This window comes from Podarcis vaucheri, assembly GCF_965113315.1.
Source record: "Podarcis vaucheri genome assembly, chromosome: 3".
NCBI lineage: Eukaryota > Metazoa > Chordata > Lepidosauria > Squamata > Lacertidae > Podarcis > Podarcis vaucheri.
The window spans coordinates 58106138-58128614 of record NC_138761.1 but is presented as its reverse complement, the minus strand read 5'-3'; the positions used below and the strand labels follow the sequence as shown (position 1 = coordinate 58128614).

The 22477-nt window shown below is 43.7% G+C and overlaps 1 protein-coding gene across 2 annotated transcripts in view; it reads left to right on the top strand.

Moving 5' to 3' along the window:
* MYCT1 (MYC target 1) overlaps window positions 1-22477 on the top strand; it is a 47381-nt gene that overhangs the window by 5778 nt on the left and 19126 nt on the right. The window contains exon 2 of one of the 2 annotated variants that reach the window (XM_082215354.1): window positions 2860-4317. The exons of the other annotated variant lie outside the window; for it this stretch is intronic. Within the exon in view, the coding sequence (XP_082071480.1) occupies window positions 2860-3395 (536 nt within the window). The 3' untranslated portion in view covers window positions 3396-4317. Of the gene's footprint in view, window positions 1-2859; window positions 4318-22477 lie in introns of those variants that run through there. 2 annotated transcript variants of the gene reach the window in all.

The following is a 22477-nucleotide window of genomic DNA, read 5'->3' as shown; positions in this document are numbered from 1 at the left end:
TTGAGACTGACCCAGAAACTCCAGCGGGTGCAGAATGCCGCGGCGAGACTCCTTACGGGGTCTTCGCTGCGAGATCACATTCATCCGGTGCTGTACCAGCTGCACTGGCTCCCGGTGGAGTACAGGATCAGGTTTAAGGTGCTGGTTTTAACCTTTAAAGCCCTATACGGCCTAGGACCCTCGTACCTACGGGACCGCCTCTCCTGGTATGCCCCACAGAGAAACCTACGGTCTGCAAATAATAACATCCTCAAGGTCCCAGGCCTCAGAGAGGTTAGGCTGGCCTCAACTAGAGCCAGGGCCTTCTCGGCTGCGGCTCCAACCTGGTGGAATGCTCTGTCACAAGAGACTAGGGCCCTGCGGGACCTGACATCTTTCCGCAGGACCTGCAAGACAGAGTTGTTCCGCCAGGCCTTTGGTCAGGGTGCAGCCTGACTCCCTCCTCTGGCAACCTGCACAAAATTTTGCTTAATCGGTTGCCATCAATTTGATTTTAACTAATTTTTATAATGAAATATTTTTAGAATGTATGATTATTTGATTGTTTATTTGATTGTTGTTAGCCGCCCTGAGCCCGGCTCAGCTGGGGAGGGCGGGATATAAATAAAATTTATTATTATTATTATATTATTAAAATAAGCCTGCGCATTTAGTCAACAGCCTGAGGAGTTCAGGATCTCAGACATTTCCCTGAATTGTCAGACCTTGACCTGCTTAGCTTCAGCAGGGTGGCTTAGACCCAGCGGCGGGGCAAGCCTCCCATAGGGGCAGTGTGAGGTGCACCGTGGGGCCTCCAGAGTCTGCCAGCCTCCTCCCACTCAGTTGCCCTATAGCTGGAGGGGAGGCAGCGGGCGGACCGTTTGGGCAGCGCGGAGGCTGCGTGCGCCCAAGCCACCATGTCTCTCCCAGAAGAGACGTGTGGCTTGGGTGTGCTGCAGGCCCTGCAGTGAGTGCTGCCTGGCATTTTGTCACCTCCCTCAGTGGTGACACCCAGGTCAGACTGCACCCACCACACACCCCTTCCTCCTCCGCCCCTGCTTAGACCATGTCCTGGGACCTAACATGTCTTTCTGTGCCTAACACCATAGCAGAGCAGCAAAATATATAATAGTCAGTTTCTTGTACCTTTAATACTTTTTTAGGATGGGGGAATGTAGCTTGGCACGTTACAGAGCCGCAGCAACATAAGAAGAAGGAGAGAGTACCTTCTGAAACTTCCCCATGGGAGTTGAAATGATTGGAGCATTGCCATCAACTGTGGTCCCAAAACAGGCAGTACTTATCTGGCCAGCCAGTTTTTGTGGCTCTGAGAGCAGCATGGTGTGCGGGAATCACAGGGCAAGTTTTTAATGGCAACAATTAGCATCAACTAATATCAAGCTGTTGCTGAAAGGCACAGGAAAGAAACTGGTCACAAAGACTTTTCCTGGTGCAAAGTTGACATTTGGTAGTAATAATTGTGGTGGATTACCATGGGGAAATATATTTTGGAAATAATACATATCACCTTCCTACAACAGCTGGCCAAATATTTCTAAAGAAATATATCAACAAATACACATCCAAGCCTAGATATGAAAAAGAAATGAGCAGAAATTCAAATATACCCAGAAGAACCAAAGAGAAATTTACAGTCAGAGTCATAAATGCCTTCTTTATTGAGATTGCCAATTTGGTTTCAACAGTTTTTGTAGCTACCTTCACAAGGAAACCTTGTGAAATGAATTGTTATGTAAGAGTGGTCATGTAAGGGTTCAAAATCCTACTAAATGTGTTAAATTTCTGGTAATATCCCCCCCCTCTTATTCTCTTTTTAATGGCTGTGTGGACTGGCAGGGGTGGGGGAGTGTTGGGCTGTGAAACTGATATATTCATTTATGTAGTTTTCCAGCAGAGGGCAATATACTTACACTATATGGCTATATTGATCATTCTAAGGAAAAATTGCAGAGTCTGTTGTTCTTGTTATAAAAAGATGCAACAATATTATTTTGGTTTTATTTTCTGCAACAGATGGCTAGCTTACTCTCTGCCACACTCTCTGATCTAGAGATGTGTGAAATCACACTCCTGATAAATTTTGCCACACTTATTCACATGATTTAGCTTTCCTGGAAATTCTTCACATCAAAGGCAAAATTTATTTACCTCAACTGTTAACTCAAGGCATGTTTTAAATGGCAATATTGTTCTTCTAACTGAAGGGCTTGTTCAGCAGAACAGTCTTACTTTCTTACGGAGTACAAACTTGATGTGTGTGGGGAATGCCACTGTGCAATTGGACACATTCTCAAAGGGAGGACTGATTTTTATTTATTTCATATTTCATATTTTATGTATTTCATACAATTTATTTGATTACAGAAAAAGCCACAAAGCATTTTTTTATTGCTTTAAAAAAAGATTAACCTTTACAAAACAAATGAAGGCAAATTTTCTACTTAAACAAGGACAGAGATACATTCAAAATAATATAGTTTGTGAATACAGAAGTTTGTGAACACACTGACCTTATTTTCTTAATTGATAAATAATGTGAAAACTAACCACTAAAGTTATGCAAAATTGAAGTGATAAATCTTGTACTCTGTTTGGTCTATCTCAGTCAGCAGTGTTGAACACACTTCAAAAGTCCATTTGATTTTAGACTTACAGCTCAGTCAACATGCTTAGGATGGCATTGTATATGAGAAGTACAAGCTCCATTGATGCACAAAATAAAGCTTTTATCCTCCCACACATTTTAGTAGAGTTGTTGTATTTTTTTTCATTGGAATAGATGGCCCTCAGGGTCCGTTCCAACTCTACAATTATATGATTCCCTGAAATATTCACCCCATTTTACTTCTTTTGTTTTAGATCATATGATAATAGCATTTTCCGTTTCTATGGTCATTGGACTTGTGATCGGAGGTGTAATCTGGGCATTGCTGGCTTGCCTCTCTGGTCGCAGAGCCAGTGCCCATATTTCCCAGTGGAGCACCTCATCTTCTAGCCGGCGTCCCAGAGCTTCTCGTGGATCTTCTGCCAGCAGGCCAGGATTTTATCGCAACAGCAGCTGCGAACGCCGCAGTAACCTCAGCTTGGCCAGCCTGACCTTCCAAAGGCAAGCTTCCTTGGAGCAGGCCAACTCCTTCCCAAGGAAATCAAGCTTCCGAGCCTCAACATTTCATCCCTTCCTGCAGAGCCCCCCGCTTCCTGTAGAAACGGAGAGTCAGCTGATTACGTTGGTACCAGCCGCCGCCACCACCATCACCACACTTACTGGGACCACCACCAACAGCCTATCTCGTCCCGAGTTCCACTGGTCCAATAATAGTCTTCGTGTCTCCAACTCAACACAAACACCACCTCCTGCTTACGACTCTATCATAAAGGCTTTCCCAGACTCTTGACTCCAATTCTTGGGGATGTATGTATATAGAAAGAATCTCAGTTGTATGATTTTCTGTGGGCTCTATGAAGACACCTATGAAGTCTACCATTGCAAGGACCTGCAGTGCGGAGACCCAAGTGATAGTTCTGTGCCCCTCTATGATAGGCATTTGCTGGAGTGAAACCCTGATGTCTCTTTCGGCGACAAAGGCCTCTCTTGCGCTATTATTCACAATGGTATGCAACATCACTGTGTGTTTATATTTGCATTGTAACCATTGCCTTTAGTTTAGATGCAGACTTCATCTAGTCTAACAAACTGACTCATTTCTGAAGACACAGAATGTAAAAATAGTTATCTTTGTGAATATCCTCCAGTTAACCTTAAACACAGTGATGAAACTGCTGTTTTTATTTAGGTTTTCTTTTCTTTTCTTTTCTTTTCTTTTCTCTTTTCTTTTCTTTTCTTTTCTTTTCTTTTCTTTTCTTTTCTTTTCTTTTCTTTTCTTTTCTTTTCTTTTCTTTGTCAAAGCATTTTCCTGTGGGCATTTTGATATACAAAGTAAGTAAATAAATCCTACCACTTGTTCATCAGTTGGCCATAAAGGTAAAGGGACCCCTGACCATTAGGTCCAGTCGTGACTGACTTTGGGGTTGTAGCGCTCATCTTGCTTTATTGGCTGAGGGACCTGGCGTACAGTTTCCGGGTCATGTGGCCTGCAGTTGGCCATAGTGCCATGTGATTACAAGATTTACATGATTTTTAAAAAATAGATGTAAATAGCTTAGTATTCGTATTATATTTCTGTGGGCTAAGATCCTCGATTTATGTTTTAAGATCTTTCTAATTGGAACCATTGCCTGATTAAGGCTGCTAGCTTCACATGCTTTCTTAGGAGTAAGTCTCACTGAATTCAGAAAGCTAAACATCAGGGTAGATATTGGCTCCCAGTACGTTTCCGAGCACAATTCAAAGTGTTGGTGCTGACCTTTAAAGCCCTAAACGGCCTCGGTCCTGTATACCTGAAGGAGTGTCTCCACCCTCATCGTTCAGCCCGGACACTGAGATCCAGCGCCGAGGGCCTTCTGGCGGTTCCCTCATTGCAAGGCTACAGGGAACCAGACAGAGGGCCTTCTCGGTAGTGGCACCCGCCCTGTGGAACGCCCTCCCAGCAGATGTCAAAGAGATAAATAATTACCTGACATTCAGAAGACATCTTAAGGCAGCCCTGTTCAGGGAAGTTTTTAATATGTAACACTGTACTGTTTTTAACACTGATTGGGAGCCGCCCAGAGTGGCTGGGGAAACTCAGCCAGATGGGCAGGGTATAAATAATAAATTATTATTATTATTATTATTAGATATAAGAAAAATCTCCTAGAGAAGGGGTTCCCAAACTGTGGCCTGCAAGCTTCATTCAGGTGCTCTGTGGAGTGTCTCTGCAGAACCCTTCCAATTTGAGTTCTATCGAATTCTATGGAATTCAAAATGCGATAGAGTAAAATGCAATATCAGAAATAAAAGAAACAATCAAAACACAACCAAAAATTGTACAGCACATTACATTTGCGACAACAGGCAGGGAAATATAATTCCCAACAATTTCCAAGTGGTCCATGGGAGTGGGGGTGGGGAATGGGAACCACTGCCCTAAAGCTAAAAAAAAAATATGTGTGCAACAATGTCAATGTTAACCCCAGGATGAGGGGATTCCTGAGTCAATCCCTCCAATAAGCCTCCTAAGCATGAAATAAAAGAGTTGTGCAAAGGAGAAGTATATGTCAGTCATGCTTCTGCTTTTCCTGTGATGAGTCTTGGTGCTTTTATTGGGATGTTGCCATCAAATCACATAATGTTAAATTTTGAGCTGGTTTCAATGCATTCCAATGCTTGCAGGCTGTCAAAGTTTTCAGTTTGGCAATAATCATGCCTTGGATTAACCTCATTGTCCATGATACTGCCACTGATATTATTAGTGTACTTACTGTTATTATTAGTGTACCTAGAAAAATCCCTGAGCCTTTAATTCTGCTTCCATTGCCTGCTGAGATCAATACAATTGCTGTTCAGAAGAGAATAAGATTTCCTCCAGAATGCATAGCTAAGTTGTTCAGTCTGTGTTTTCGATGATAATGGAAAAGCTCTTTAAATAAATGGGTTTTTTGTTTTTTTAGTATTTACTTCTGGAAATGTTGCAAATGATCTGTATATAGCTTATATAAGGTATTATCCCATGTATAGCATTAGTTTTCATAAGGAATTTATGAGACTGCATTATGTACTGTGTTTTCCTGCTATAATTTACACAGGATGCACAAAGGAATGTTTTGTGTGCTCAGGTCAGGGAAGCTGAAATATGAATCCTGTGGTTTGTGGTCAGTTGCTTGATGGTATATATTTAAAGACTAGACAAATCTCCTTTTTATCGGCATGTTGGAAATGTTGGGATTTAAATAAAGTCATAAATATTGCTCTATGTTATATTTTTGGTTATTTTAAGAAATATTCCAATTTATACCTGAAATGAGTTTTCCCCTTAGAATCATAGAATCATAGAATCATAGAGTTGGAAGAGACCACAAGGGCCATCGAGTCCAACCCCCTGCCAAGCAGGAAACACCATCAGAGCACTCCTGACATATGGTTGTCAAGCCTCTGCTTAAAGACCTCCAAAGTAGGAGACTCCACCACACTCCTTGGCAGCAAATTTCACTGTCGAACAGCTCTTACTGTCAGGAAGTTCTTCCTAATGTTTAGGTGGAATCTTCTTTCTTGTAGTTTGGATCCATTGCTCCGTGTCCGCTTCTCCGGAGCAGCAGAAAACAACCTTTCTCCCTCCTCTATGTGACATCCTTTTATATATTTGAACATGGCTATCATATCACCCCTTAACCTCCTCTTCTCCAGGCTAAACATGCCCAGCTCCCTTAGCCGTTCCTCATAAGGCATCGTTTCCAGGCCCTTGACCATTTTGGTTGCCCTCCTCTGGACACGTTCCAGTTTGTCAGTGTCCTTCTTGAATTGTGGTGCCCAGAACTGGACACAGTACTCCAGGTGTGGTCTGACCAGAGCAGAATATAGTGGCACTATTACTTCCCTTGATCTAGATGCTATACTCCTATTGATGCAGCCCAGAATTGCATTGGCTTTTTTAGCTGCCGCGTCACACTGTTGGCTCATGTCAAGTTTGTGGTCAACCAAGACTCCTAGATCCTTTTCACATGTACTGCTCTCAAGCCAGGTGTCACCCATCTTGTATTTGTGCCTCTCATTTTTTTGCCCAAGTGCAATACTTTACATTTCTCCCTGTTAAAATTCATCTTGTTTATTTTTGCCCAGTTCTCTAATCTGTCAAGGTCGTTTTGAAGTGTGATCCTGTCCTCTGGGGTGTTAGCCACCCCTCCCAGTTTGGTGTCATCTGCAAATTTGATCAGGATGCCCTTGAGTCCATCATCCAAGTCGTTGATAAAGATGTTGAATAAGACCGGGCCCAAGACAGAACCCTGTGGCACCCCACTAGTCACTCTTCTCCAGGATGAAGAGGAACCATTGATGAGCACCCTTTGGGTTCGGTCAGTCAGCCAGTTACAAATCCACTGAGTGGTAGCATAGTCAAGACCGCATTTTACCAGCTTCTTTACAAGAATATCATGGGGCACCTTGTCAAATGCCTTGCTGAAATCAAGGTAGGCTACATCCACTGCGTTCCCTTCATCTACCAGGCTTGTAATTCTGTCAAAAAACGAGATCAGGTTAGTCTGACATGACTTATTTTTCAGAAATCCATGCTGACTATTGGTGATCACAGCATTCCTTTCTAGGTGCTCACAGACTGTTTGCTTAATGATCTGCTCCAGAATCTTCCCTGCTATTGATGTCAGACTGACTGGGCGGTAATTATTTGGGTCCTCTCTTTTCCCCTTTTTGAAAATAGGGACAACATTTGCCCTCCTCCAGTCTGCCGGGACTTCGCCTGTTCTCCAGGAATTCTCAAAGATGACTGCCAGTGGTTCTGAGATCACATCTGCCAGTTCTTTTAATACTCTTGGATGCAGTTCATCTGGCCCTGGAGACTTGAATACATCTAAACTAGCCAAATATTCTTGTACTATCTCCTTAGTTATTCTGGGCTGTGTTTCCTTTGCTGAATCATTTGCTCCAAATTCTTCAGGTCGGGCATTGTTTTCTTTATCGGAGAAGACTGAGGCAAAGAAGGCATTGAGTAGTTCAGCCCTTTCTGTGTCCCCTGTTTGCATTTCACCATCTTCTCCTCTGAGTGACTCCATTGTTTCTTTGTTCTTCCTTTTGCTACGAACATACCCATAAAAGCCTTTTTTGTTGCTTTTAACCTCTCTAGCAAGCCTGAGTTCATTCTGTGCTTTAGCTTTTCTGACTTTGTGTCTACACGTGCTGGCTATTTGTTTGAATTCCTCTTTGGTGGTTTCCCCCCTTTTCCATTTTTTGTACACATCCTTTTTTAATCTTAATTCAGTTAAAAGTTCTTTAGATAGCCACCCTGGCTTCTTTAGGCACCTTCCATGTTTCCGTCTCATTGGTATTGCCTGACGTTGTGCTTTTAGTATCTCCCTCTTAACAAACTCCCAGCCATCATGAACTCCCTTTCCTTTTAGTATTGTTGTCCATGGGATCTCACCCAGCACTTCTCTAAGTTTTATGAAGTCGGCTTTCTTAAAGTCAAGAAATTGAGTCCTAGAATGCTTGGCTGCTCCTTTCCGCTGTATAGTAAACTTCAGAAGAGCATGATCACTCGCGCCTAATGATCCTTCCACTTCTACCCCACTAACCAGGTCATCAACATTGGTTAGGACCAGATCTAAAATGGCTGTTCCTCTTGTTGCTTCTCCCACTTTCTGGACAATGAAGTTGTCTGCAAGGCCAGTGAGGAATCTGTTTGACCTTATGCTCTTGGCTGAGTTTGACGTCCAACAAATATCCGGGTAATTGAAGTCCCCCATTACTACTATCTCCCTTCCTTTTGCATGCTTGGCCATCTGTTCCAGGAAGGCATCATCTATGTCCTCCGTTTGGCTTGGGGATCTAAAGTAAACTCCCACAATGAGGTCTTCTCTCCCTTAATTTTGACCCAAATGCTCTCACTTTGGCTTTGAGGATCTAAATCTTGGATCTCTTCACAGGTATACACATCCCTGACATATAACGCCACTCCTCCTCCTTTCTTGTCTGGTCTGTTTCTCTGAAATAGATTGTATCCCCCCATTATTACATTCCAATCGTGGGACTTATCCCACCAGGTTTCAGTGATGCCTATTATGTCATATTTAGTTTGCTGTACCAAGAGCTCAAGCTCATCTTGTTTATTTCCCATGCTTTGCGCATTAGTGTACAGACATTGAAGTCCATTAATCATTCCCCCGTGTCTCTTATTTAAGGATTTTTTCCTCCCACCACTAGGTCCGCGTGCTGTTTGCTCCATTTGGTCTATGACATTTGGATGATCATCTTCATTAATTGATAGACTCCTACCTTCAGGAGCACTGTCTCCCTCCCCCACATTAGTCAGTTTAAAGCCCTCCTGATGAGGTTTCTGAGATTTTTGGCAAAAACATTTCTCCCAACCGTTGTGAGGTGCAGCCCATCACTTGCCAGAAGTCCATCTTCAAGAAACTGCAGTCCGTGATCTAAGAATCCAAACCGTTCCTGTTTACACCATTTGCGAAGCCAGCTGTTCACTTCCACTATTTTCCCCTCTCTCCCTGGGCCACGTCGTTCAACTGGGAGGACAGATGAGATGACAATTTGTGCATTTAGTTGCTTCAATTTCCTGCCGAGAGCCTCATAGTCTTTTTTGATCTTCTGGAGGCTATTGCTTGCAGTGTCATTGGTTCCCACATGAACCAAGAGGAAGGGGTATTTGTCAGTGGGTTTTATGATTTGTCAGTGGGTTTTATGATTCCTTACTGAATGCCATCAGATTTGTACCCTTGAAAATCTGGCTACAACAAAGCACTGATTCTTTATTTATGCTGTAGTTGAGAACTTGGAGAACGATAAAGAAAATTCCCCAGCAGGAAGGACCTCTTTTCTGCTCTTTAGCACCATTGACACTGACAAGCTATTTGTGCAAATTCCCTTGATTAATTCTCCTCCTCCTTGGCAGAAAGGCCCTATGGCAAGTGAGCTACCTGTTCCCATCCCTACCTGTCTCTGTTTCTTTTGACTTGTTAGGAGGGAAGAGACTGCTCTTATTTTTTATTATTTAATACATGTTAAGCTGTAGAAAGAACAGACTTGGTACCCACAGGGATTCACCAGGGGGCGGGGTGTGTGTGCTCTAAGTAAAGAGCCCTCCCTGAGGTTTCTGCATAAAGTAATTTCTCTTTCCCCTCAACTTCTGTCCCTAGAAGGTGTGCTCTTTGGGCTCGGAAAAAGTTTTCTGTTGTTTTCTACTTTCTGCATGCTTCACTTTTAAAGTACAGTGGCACCTTGGTACTCAAATGACTTGGCTCCCGAGAAAACCGGCTCCTGAATGCCACAAACCCAGAAGTGAGTGTTCCGGTTTGTGAATGTTTTTCGGAAGCCGAATGTCCAGCACGGATTCCGCACCTTCCGATTGAGTGCAGGAAGCTCCTGCAGCCAATCGGAAGCAGTGCCTTGGTTTTCGAACCATTTTGAGAGTCGAACAGACTCCTGGAACGGATTAAGTTTGAGAACCAAGGTGCCACTGTATCTCTTCCCTCCAAATCTGTACTGCTCCCCTGGCTACTTTATCCCTTCTACTTTCTCTTCCACTTTATAGTATGCCAAGGAGGAATAGGGCCCCCCTCCACAGATGTGAAGCTGCTTGGAGATGTGGGTCAGCTGTGTCAAGTCTCTGGCAAGTTCCAATTGCAGCTAGCTGTGTATAATCTTCCCAACTACAAGGAGAGGCATTATAGCCTATTTAAATTACAGCAAGTATAACTAAATTTGCACAAGTATGTATAAATGGAGGGACGCGGGTGGCGCTGTGGGTTAAACCACAGAGCCTAGGACTTGCTGATCGAAAGGTCGGCGGTTCGAATCCCCGTGGTGGGGTGAGCTCCTGTCGTTCGGTCCCAGCTCCTGCCCACCTAGCAGTTCGAAAGCACCCCTAAGTGCAAGTAGATAAATAGGGACCGCTTTATAGCGGGAAGGTAAACGGCGTTTCCGTGTGCGGCGCTGGTGCTGGCTCGCCAGATGCAGCTTCGTCACGCTGGCCACGTGACCCGGAAGTGTCTTCGGACAGCGCCAGCTCCCGGCCTCTTGAGCGAGATGAGCACGCAACCCTAGAGTCGGTCACGACTGGCCCTGACGGGCAGGGGTACCTTTACCTTTACCTTTATGTATAAATTAACATTTGCATATTTCTGGCAAATCCATGTCATATTTTATGGGGGTGTATTTTCCCTTTCTTAGTGAGGGTCTTTCCCACGAAATTATTAGGGCTTCAATAGAAGCAGGTACAGTGGTACCTCGGGTTACATACGCTTCAGGTTACATACGCTTCAGGTTACAGACTCTGCTAACCCAGAAATAGTGCTTCAGGTTAAGAACTTTGCTTCAGGATGAGAATAGAAATCGTGCTCCGGTGGCGCGGCAGCATCAGGAGGCCGCGTTAGCTAAAGTGGTGCTTCAGGTTAAGAATAGTTTCAGGTTAAGTACGGACCTCCGGAACAAATTAAGTACTTAACCCGAGGTACCACTGTATAGGGAACTCCCCGGAGGGCCTCTGGAAATGAACTAGATTCAGTCTCTGGGGTGGACCATCCTAATTGTTCCCCCAGGTCTGCAGTGAGGAAACACCTCGCCACATCTAATCCAACCCCTTTTTACACCCTTGGCACAAAGGACTTCTTAACCTATGTACTGAATTCTAACAGCTTATTTTAAAAGCTGGATGGTGTTTTGGGGGCCCCCTTTGGGGCCTGGAAGCAAAGGCAAAGATTTTCTTTTTTTAAAAAAGGAAGGAAAGAGTGTTGCAATAATTTTCTTCTGAAATCTAGGGATTTTAAAATAATACAGCACTGATGAAATACAGTACATAACTTCCAGACATACATACATAATCAGGCACAATGGCTGCTTATATTTCTATTGGTAGCACTTTATTTCAATTACTTTAAAGCCACAATAGCAAAGTGCTTATTTCTCCATGCACGCATAGACACTGTTCAGGGACAGTAGCGTTCCTTTATCTCCTTATAGGAGCAGTCAGTGGTACAGCACTCTTCTCCAATGCTCCCAGAAACACCTCCTGCAGGAGAATGGGAGATCTATATTTAAAATATAGTATTCTGTATGAAAGCTGAAGTCACTCTCTCGTACATGCATCTTTCAGGCCTTATGTACATTTGGCCAGAACTATGGGGCTTCCTTCAAGTAGAGAAGTAGTCCTTCTCAAGCCTACTAGTCAACGCTAGCAGGACTTGACCCTATCATTCCTATTTTCCTTGCCTTACAAGTCAACATACGGGGGGTGCAGAGCAAGTGACCAATAAGCCATTTCAGACATATGCAGGTTTCGGACATATGCAGGATGCCATCCTTAACCCATTCTGTCTCCCATGGAGGTAACTTTCATAACAGGTGTAAACATGAGTAGATTCTCCCCTCCTATGAGACAAGATTGACTCAGGGAAGCCATGTACCTGTGGATTTACGCAAAGCTCAGGCTATGTGAATCAGGGATCTTGGCAAGGTTAGTGAAAAGAGCTGATATTTTGGAAATGTGGTGACATTTAGGGCTGATCCTGCACTTGTTTACTCCAACTGAGTTCAGCGTTGGGCTTCCGTCAAAGTAAGTGTGCCTAGATTGTCAACTTTAGAATCAAGCAGTTTTGTTTGTAGCCATTTGTGAGTTTTATTTGAATTTTAGTGTTTTGCTTATTTTAAATGAGAACTGACCAGCTCTTGGGGGGTTTTATGCATTGATACCTGGCCACTGTTCTGAAATAACTGATGAATGAGTTTGAAGTATAGCTTATTAGCTCCCCAAACTTTCCTATGTAAAGTTTGATGTTGACTATTCTCCAGATATTCTCTGCCTACTGAAAGCTTGCTAGCTAAGTAAATTCTTCTTTACCATGAAGAGCTGAAAGTCACTGAGAGCATATTCAAAATGCAATAAGAAGCTAATCCATGAAATAAAAGCTAATCAGAAATAAAAGGTAATAAAACAAGAAACAAGGAACAAGGAACAAGAAATAAATTTGAGTTTGGTAAAGCAGTCATAAGCAAATTATCTGTGGTAGGCAACAGAAAACATACCTTGGCATAGGTTCTTAACCAGCTCAGCATAGTGAGCTCCACATTCCTTGATACGCTCATCATCAGGAAAGCCATCAGAAAGAGAAAGGATTAGTAGGAGAGGAAGAATAATGGTCCAGAGCGCCATGGCAAATTTGACCTGTAGGAAAGGAGAAAGAAGTCAGATGTGAGTAAAATAAGATTGAGCCTTGATTTCAATTCTTCTGAATCTCATATGCCTTAAGGATAGTCTGTCTGTCATTTGGCTTTGACCATGGAAGGCAAATCTTCATATCTATAAGCAAGGCATTTTTAACTCAAAGACAGTGACATGCACAAGGTCATCTGATGAGCTTGCCTGTGAGTGAGATTTGCACTATGGCTTCCCATGTTCAGATCCGGTCCTCAGTGCACTACATTATCAATGATCAGTTGACAGCTCATGTGTCTGATCTGGTCTGCCAAGCTTTCTTCTGTGAATCCCCAGCCAGACCCTCAACCTAATTTGGCAGAAATGGCCTAAAATGGTAGAGCACACCTGCACAACCAGAGTGATTTTCTTTTTTCTTTTTTCTTTTTCCCCCCATCCCCACCATGCGGGTGGGTTGGGCAGGAAGGTCTTGGCCTTTTTGCCAAATCTCAGCACCACAATGGAGACAGAGATCACCCCTCCCCTTTCTCTTCAGTTGATTGACCTGATGACTTGGGAGAGGTGTTGTTTATCAGCTACACCACAGAATCTGATACACAAGATGAAATCAGACTTCTATCTGAGACGGCATGAAGAGAAGGATTCCAAACTGCCCCAAGAAAAGTGATCTGGAAATGTAACCACACTGTCTCCCGTCCATATTTAAAACCCAAGGTTGAGTGCAAATGGCACAGATTGGCTTAAAGCCACGCGTCCTTGGCACCATCCTGGCCAGTATTTTTGCAGGTCTAGTTCACTAATGGCCTGGTCTGATGTTATCTGGGAGCCACAGGAGGAACTGCAAGAATGCTTCCTCCAGTTTTAATGGGGCAATAGCAGGAACATTCACTCTGGGAGCCACAGGAGGAACTGCAAGACAACTTCCTCCACTTTTAATGGGGCAATAGCAGGAACATTCATTCCTGCTAGGGCACGTTGTTCTAAAGGCTTCTGGTCCATGGGGTCACGAAGAGTCGGACACAAATAAATGACTAAACAACAAAGTATACATAAACATACTTGCCTCACATGATTGTTCATTGTGCTGGGGTAAGAATGTCCCCCACCATTGCCTCTCTGTCACCACTGTTCCTGTCATCAATGCATTGTGGTGGGATGGCCTGATGAGGGGAGTCTGTCCTGCATGCATAGGCTCCCCTGTAAATTAGCACCTTGAGGAATCAGACTTAAGCTTGAATCCAGTACTTCTGTCCAGAAATGCACCACTATTTTTTTTTAAAGGTAAAGGTAAAGGTACCCCTGCCCATATGGGCCAGTCTTGCCAGACTCTAGGGTTGTGCGCTCATCTCACTCTATAGGCTGGGAGCCAGCGCTGTCCGCAGACACTTCCGGGTCATGTGGCCAGTGCAACAAGCTGCATCTGGCGCACCAGCGCAGCACACGGAACGCCGTTTACCTTCCCACTGGAGTGGTCCCTATTTATCTACTTGCACCCGGGGGTGCTTTCGAACTGCTAGGTTGGTAGGCGCTGGGACCGAACGACAGGAGCGCACCCCGCCGCGGGGATTCGAACCGCTGACCATGTGATCGGCAAGTCCTAGGCGCTGAGGTTTTACCCACAGCGCCACCCGCGTCCCTCATTATTTTTTTTACAACTCCATAAAACATGCATTAAATCTGCCTTAATTATATTTTAGCTCCAAGACAATGCACAGAATCATAGAACTGTAGAGCTGCATGTTTTGGACAATTTTTTTACTAATGCTGTGTAGAATTAAGTACTATTTTAATATTGTCTTTCAGGTTCACACCAATAAGCATTTTTGGAATGTTTTCTAATGCCCATGTCCATTCTACTTCGATGATTGTTAACCCAATATTTGCTAAATCCCATTCCCATTTCCTTTTATATGAAGGGTGAAGAGATTCTTTTGTATATATTGAGAGTGTTATTACTTTGCTTTTATCATTTCACTTGAATGTTGATTCCTGGTGTTAAAACAGCACCCTTGCAAGGTTTCTTCAGTAAGGGCCCAGCAGAATCCATATCCTCTGATGCCTGTTTGCACTTTTCACATTTCCCTGTTTCCTAAACAGAAGCCTGGTGACCTATCTCATAATGATCATTTGCATTCTGTGAAAGAAGATGAATGATTCCAGCCGTATCTGTTGGAATGTTGACCTTTCATTGGTAAAGACTTTCAACCCTGCTGTTCAGACACAGACAACTGCTCCTACTTCATGAAATCAAATTTTTAAAGTTCGCAAGCAAATCACCACATGTTTTGAGTCATCTCAGTATCTGTTTTTAAGTGTAAAACGAAAACTGTATTTACTGGAAATGTCTGCTCAGACTTGTAATGACACATGCCAGATCCCTGGCCTATAGATTACTTTATGAGATTAGAAGATGCTAGTGATGCAAATCAGTTTCTAGAGAAATGAAAGAAACAGGAATGGGAAACGTATCTCTGGCATAGCATGTCCAAAGGAAACAAAATTAATATAGCTGATGCATCTCATACAAAAGGCAGCCGCCGCCCCCCCCATCACTGACTTCATAACACCATTTTTAACCAACGGCTGATAACTGAACTGCTATCAAATTTTGGACTGCAAGCCCTGATATGACTAAAAATTTTGTAAGCTTGCAACTAAAGTGTCAACTGGTTGCTGATTAAGGATCTTGCCTTTTCGGTGGTGGTAGGTTGATTCTTCCATTGTTATTTGCAAAAATCTGAAACCTATTTGAAAAAAGGGAACCAACTCAACCCCTTTTTTTCTTTCAAAAATGGATGACTTAGGGTCAATTTGTACATTGCTTTTATGAAGTGTGTAAATGTGGGTGCAAACTTGATTATACAAGGAATAATTCCAACTAACATTTCATCCAGTCCTGCTTAGTAATGGCAGAAAGTGAGTTGAGGCAGTGTCTGACAAACAATATTTGTGATTATTCCAAAGTTTTGAAGGGAAACTCATACCACCATGTGCATGGCACATGCACACACAGAGTTTTTAAACAGGGCCATTGAACAGTTAGTAAATATAGTTAAAGTTCAATTGGTTGAAAGCAAAACAAAACCCCATTGTAGGACTAGCTGGGATTCCGAAGCAAAATGACTATGTAAAATGCCATTTGGTTCAAGAGCAAATGAACTGTCCTTAAATGCATGCAGGAATGTATTTATGTGACATTAAAAGGAACCCCGAACAGAGAATACTTTGACAACTATAGTCCTTTACATTCTTGCCTTGAAAAAGCATGCCTTGAAAAAGTATCATTTCTAGCAAAAGAATTGATCTGAAAAATTTATTGGTTTGCTTTATTTGAATAGCTCTCAGACAATCGTTTGCTAATATGGAGACACTATTTTTCCTTTCCGTAATCCCATGCTGCATACCACCCAGAGACACAAGCAGCTATTTTACAAATCATTCAGGTTTCCATGCAAAATCTAGTAAATCCATGCTATATGAAACAGAAGCCAGAAAACATCAAGGCCCTTGTGTAACATCAGCCTGTCCTCCATTCTAATTCTGCTCATGGCTAAATGTTATTGTGCCTTTGAGTATATTGCTGCTGGCCACCCCAATCTCTGCCAAGAGATGTCCGAAATTCCAGGAGTCTTGGCACTTAACCAGGATTTGTATTCCTTTGGAACAGAATAGCTATATATAATGCAATGGATTAAGTCATAGCTGATATCTCTGTCTTGAAATGCTACTGCAAGAAGTGAAGCTACAGAGAACCAGGCAGAGGGCCTTCTCTCAATAGTGGCACCCACCCTATGGAATGCCCTTCCCTTCAGATGTCAAGGAAATAAACAACTGTCTGACTTCTAGAAGCCATCTGAAAGCAACGCTGTTTAGAGAAGTTTTTAATGTTTGATGTTGTTGCTTTTTTATTATTGTTATTGGTGTTCTGTTGGGGGGCCGCCCAGATTATTATTATTATTATTATTACTTAGTATGCTGTTAAAAGTTCTAATGTCTTACTAGGGTGACTGCTTAAGAGTTGCCATGTGTCCCCTAAAAAAGATGTGCAAAACCTCTGCAAATTTAGAATTACTGTTACTTACATAGAAATACAGGACATCTGACCACAGTGAGGTAGGATGTGACTTACCAAACTGAAGTGGATTGGCTTGGTGGCCTGTGTGTCACTACTCAAGTGTGCTGTCCAGATATTACCTGTTGATGAACAAATTCAATGCCTCTGCTGTACCCTCATTTTTTGGTCTTTAAACTGGACATTTAATGGAGAGTAGAGTCCTTCAAATAGAGGACTATCAAGTAGAAGAAATGACCCTCCCGCCTCTTACTTTCCATGATGCTGTAATAAAGAAGGAATGTTCATAAGGCAAGTCACTTCTTGAATGACATGCAGTTACCATCCTCCCATTCCTTTGTTTATGCAGGTGTCAAGAACCTTTGACCTGCCAGATGTTGCTGAGCTACAACTGCCACCATCCAAGGCCACTGGTCCATAGTTGTCAACTTTTCCCTTTTCTTGCGAGGAATCCTATTCAGAATAAGGGAATTTCCCTTAAAAAGGGGAAATGTTGACAGCTATGCACTGGCCATGCTTGCTGGGGCTGATGGGAGTTTTTGTTCAGCGTTATCTGGCAGGCCAAAGGTTCCCTACCCCAGTGTTCTTGTTTCAGAGCTCAGGTGAAAGCCTTACTCCATTGGTTTTCTTACTTCTGCTTCATTGACTTCAATAAACCAGAACATTCTCATTTGACACAGCGATTATCATTCAGTAGCATGATACGTCATTTATTGCAAGATGGTTAAGGAAGAAGAAGGTCACTACAGGGAAATCTTGAACCGTACATTAACTCCAGAAAATAACTGAAGCCAGTGAGTAAAGCATAGTTCATGGATGTCCTGTATGCTGAATTGTGCTGCCCTCAACAGTGCTCTTATAGCTCCATCTCTGGATGGACTGGGACATAGTTCTGGGAAAAAGAGGCATGTATCAAAAAGTTCACAAACAGAAGGAGTGCTTTGGGTAAATACAGTGGAGCAAGCAACATAAGCCTTCCCATCTCACTTGCTATTGTTTCTTTCTTTTATGCTGTTTTGTGTGTGACATCTCAGGTATCAGAGAAATTTTCCCTGACAGGGACTCGGGGGACTTAGAGCAAGAAAGTCTTCACCTGCTCCTGGAAGTATGAGAAAGAGGGAGTCAGTCTAACTTCTCCAGGGAAGGAGTTTAAAAGGGTGGGAGCAGCCACCAAAAAGGCCCTTTTTTCCACATCCCTATCAAGCGTCCCTGAGGGTGGTGGGAACAAGAGAAGGGCCTCCTCCAAAGATCTTAAACCCTGGGCAGGTTCATATGAGAGAACATGTTCTTTCAGATAGCTTGGACCTAGCAAAAGAACATAAGTAGAGTGGCCAAGCAGATTCCATTGGGAAGGCCACAAGCGGGATATGAGGGCCACAGCTGGAATACTGCTTCCAATTCTAGAGGTAGTATAGTTATCATTTACTAGCAGCAATTGATAACCCTTATCTTCCATAAATTGATTTAGATTCCTTTTAAAATCATGTAGCTTAATGGCCATCACCATATATTGTAGAGGTTTCATCATAATATTTTTTATTAATTTTTCATTAATAACAATATAGACCACATTAATACAATACCAAATCATAATTCAATTTAAAAAGCCAATTGTCAGATTCCAAATTAAACATTTTGGTTGACTTCCCATGTTCTGATTTTAGGAGATTTTTAGGAGATGTTGATTCCTTGTTCCCACTCCAATTTGCTTATTTAATCCAAAAAATACAGTTCCGGCGTTGATCCTTTATTTTAACAGCCACTGATGTGTTGACTTTTGTTCGTATTTAATTGTTCCATATCCTTTAATTTGCAAGAGGAGTTAATACCTGGTAACTTTCTGTGCGGATTTTTTTTAAAAAAAACATTCAACCTTCCTTTCCGGTTGCAGTCAATCATTTTTGGCATTCCCCCCACACTCCAAGGACTCAATTTTACTGCATAGAGACCTTTCACCATCATGCTTTTCTTAAAACCGAAAGTGGTCTGACATCTGACCATTACTCCAGGTAGACTTCCAGCGTTTTCTTTGAATACTTTCCCATCCGATAACAAGCGGATATCTCGCCAACACCATAATAAATCAAAGTTAGAGTCCTCCGTAGGAGGGTATTGCCACAGAACATCCCAAGATTTTCCACACAGTTCCATTTTTTCAATTAATCCATAAGCATTATAAAGTTCTTGTTGATTCCCTCCATTAATAATTGCTATCCATTAATAATTACAATCCATTAGTAACTAACTTTTTTTTCTTCCGTGAAGAGCTGCCAAATCGTAAAACAGCATAGTGAATATATAAAGACAAAACAAAGGGTTCTCTCCACCACATACCGATCCAATTACGACAAAAATCTTTTCCAGATCAAGACCTTGGCACTTGGTGGCTGAATCATTTAGCAGGTTAATTTTTCTCCTTTTTCCAGAACATGCCAGTTTCTTAAGTCCAAATTCTGATATATCTTATAAAACAGAAGAATCTCCACTCATGGGGACCACGTTGGAGAGTTTCCGATGTGTGAGGAGGCTATGCACTCAGCGTCCCCTCCCCCCTGCATTCTGTAGGAGTGGAGGCAGGTACCAGACAATCTGTGAGTGAAAGCAGTCGTGGGGGGGGGGGCTTGCAAGGATAATTACTCTCAAATTATCCTTAACTGGCTGCATGCCTGGGGTCTGCTATCGTAGGGACCGTGGTTCACCATGGCAGCAAAAACTGGAAGCCCTATTGTGGAGGTTTTAAACCGTATTTTTCGCTCCATAATGTGATGGCCTGGGAATCCGATTCAGAGGGTGAACCGGAGGAATCCGAGCCTGCACAGGAGTCCCCGCCTCCAGGGCCAGCTGAACTGGGGCAGGGCCTTGGTTCTGAGGCACCTGCACCTGTGCCGGATCCTCAGGAGCAGGCACCAGGTGAATCCACTCTGGCTCCAGAGGTGGTTGAGGACTCAGTGCCTACAGGTGAGTCTCCCCCTGGGCCCACTAACCCTTCAGCCTCTCCTGAACTGCAGAGGCTTAGGGCAGAGAGGCGAAGGGAACTGGTTTCTCCCAGGAGGAGTGCTCACCTTAAGGCCAGGAGAGGCGGGTCTCCTGGGGGCCGGGACCGCCCCTGGCCTCAGAGAAGATAAAGGCCAGTCAGCCCGGTCCCAGGTTGCGGGAGCAACGTTGTTGTTGAGTACCTGTTCCTGCCCGGACCCAGACCTGACCCTCCAGTGTTCCTCTCCCCGCCCGGCTTCCTGCTCCGGACCTCGCCCCGCTCCTTGTGAACTGTTTCCAGGCTAGTGACCCAGGACCGGACTTTGACTACGCCAACGGTAACCTTCCCCGCGGGACCAGCACACATAAGATGCACTTTCCCCCTCTTAAAATCTAAGGGGAAATGTCTGTGCGTCTTATGGAGCGAATGTGTGGTCCCTGGGGCTGGGAGGGGGGAAGCCGGGCTTCTCCCACTACCAATCCTGCAAGCTCTGGGAGCAGCTCTGGGGTAGCCCGTGAAGCCTCTGCAGGACAGCAGGGAGCCTTCATCCCACTGCCCTGGGGAGGCTTCGCGCAGCTAACCCTGGCTTTTGTGGGAGGTGGGGGAAGGGACAGAGCGAGGCTCTCTCACTTCCCCACCTCCCGCAAAAGCCCCCAAGAGCCACACTCCCTTTAAAGAGCTGCACAGTGTGTGTGTGTGGCTCTTGGGGGCTTTTCCTCAAGGAGGGAGAAGGGCAGCCTGTCACTGACTGCAAGCGCCGCACTGCAAGCGCCGCACACACGCTCCATAGGGCTCATGAAAGGGAGCGCTGAGCAGAGCCTGGGATGCATACAGGCTCTGCTCAGCTCTCCCTTTAAATAATATTTTTTTTCTTGAATTCCCCCCCCAAAAAAAAAAGTAGGTGCGCCTTATGGTCAGGTGCGCCCTATGGAGCGAAAAATACAGTATCTAGTATGTTAAGAAATATTTTCTGAATTTTCCAATATTCAACTTCATTGGGAGGTCCCAAGTTCTAGTATTATGAAAGAAGAAGGGTGAAAGCTTCGCTTTCTGTGCATGTGCTCCACACTATCAATGATTTGATATACTTCTTTCATTGCCCTCTTACTAAAAGGTCCTATACATTGTAACCTCCCCAGAATTACTCTGAATCTCATCCTAGTACAAACCTGTCGCTTTTGGTCATTTCACAGGGAACACATCTCTCTCTCTCTCTCTCTCTCTCTCTCTCTCTCTCTCTCTCACACACACACACACACACACACACACACACACTATATTTATATCCTTCAACTCCTAATCCTTCATGTCATAACGTGCATTTAAACATATTTACTAGGATCACAAGAAGAGATATAAATAGCTGCTGTCTTTCCTGCTAGAGTCTGGATATAACATTGATCTGCAGATTGATTTAAATGGCACTCTCAACGTAACAGGTGCAAAAAAGGGGAGATTTGGAAACAACAGCTCTACAGGATGGGTGGAAGCTTGACGCAAATTCAACAACTCATATATCACTGATGTAAGACCTTTCAAGGTTAGCGACTTTGGCATGGCTCACTCAAGTCTGGGCAGACAAATACATTTCAAGCCCAGGAAAAGAATAGCAAGAATCAGAAAACTATAGTATCAGAGGATAACCCTCTGATAATCTTTTCTCAACCAGTGTCCCAAAGTTAGATATGGTACCTTAAAAGCAAACCCCATGGTTTTATTTACATTTCATTGCTGATTGGTGTTTTACTGAGCGCTCAGCCAAGGGGGTCGCCAGCAGGCATGAGGCCCTGACAAGGTCCTCGAGTCCTCCTTCCTCCTTCCCAAAGCCTGGTTAGCACTTTGCCAGCTTTGAGAGGGCTCTAGGACCCTGGGAGGGCTCTAGGAACCTGCCAGAGCCTCACACCTCCTTCCCAAAGCACTGTGCCTTCCTTAACCGCCTTTGGGAAGGCAGCACGAGGGCTGTGGGGAGGCATAATTTATTGGCCTTGCGCAGGGCACTGTATTACCCAAGTTCACCACTGTTTTACTTAAACATGACATGAGATTTGCGCAGGGCACTGTATTACCCAAGTCCACCACTGTTTAACCTAAACATGACATGAGATTCTCCACCTTGAGCCTTGCTTGACTTTGGTAGGAGCCTGATACTGGCCTCATCTCAGGAAATACTTCATACCTTGGAAAAGTCAACATATGCAATTCAAGTTGCTGTTGTTGTTTTTTAGTCATTTAGTCGTGTCCGACTCTTCGTGACCCCATGGACCAGAGCATGCCAGGCACTCCTGTCTTCCACTGCCTCCTGCAGTTTGGTCAAACTTATGCTGGTAGCTTCAAGCACACTATCTAACCATCTTGTCCTCTGTCGCCCCCTTCTCCTTGTGCCCTCCATCTTTCCCAACATCAGGGTCTTTTCCAGGGAGTCTTCTCTTCTCATGAGGTGGCCAAAGTATGGGAGCCTCAGCTTCATGATCTGTCCTTCCAGTGAGCACTCAGGGCTGATTTCCTTAAGAATGGATAGTGTTTGATATTTTTGCAGTCCATGGGACTCTCAAGAGTCTCCTCCAATACCATATTTCAAAAGCATCAATTTTTCGGCGATCAGCCTTCTTTATGGTCCAGCTCTCACTTCCATACTTCCATACATCACTACCATACATC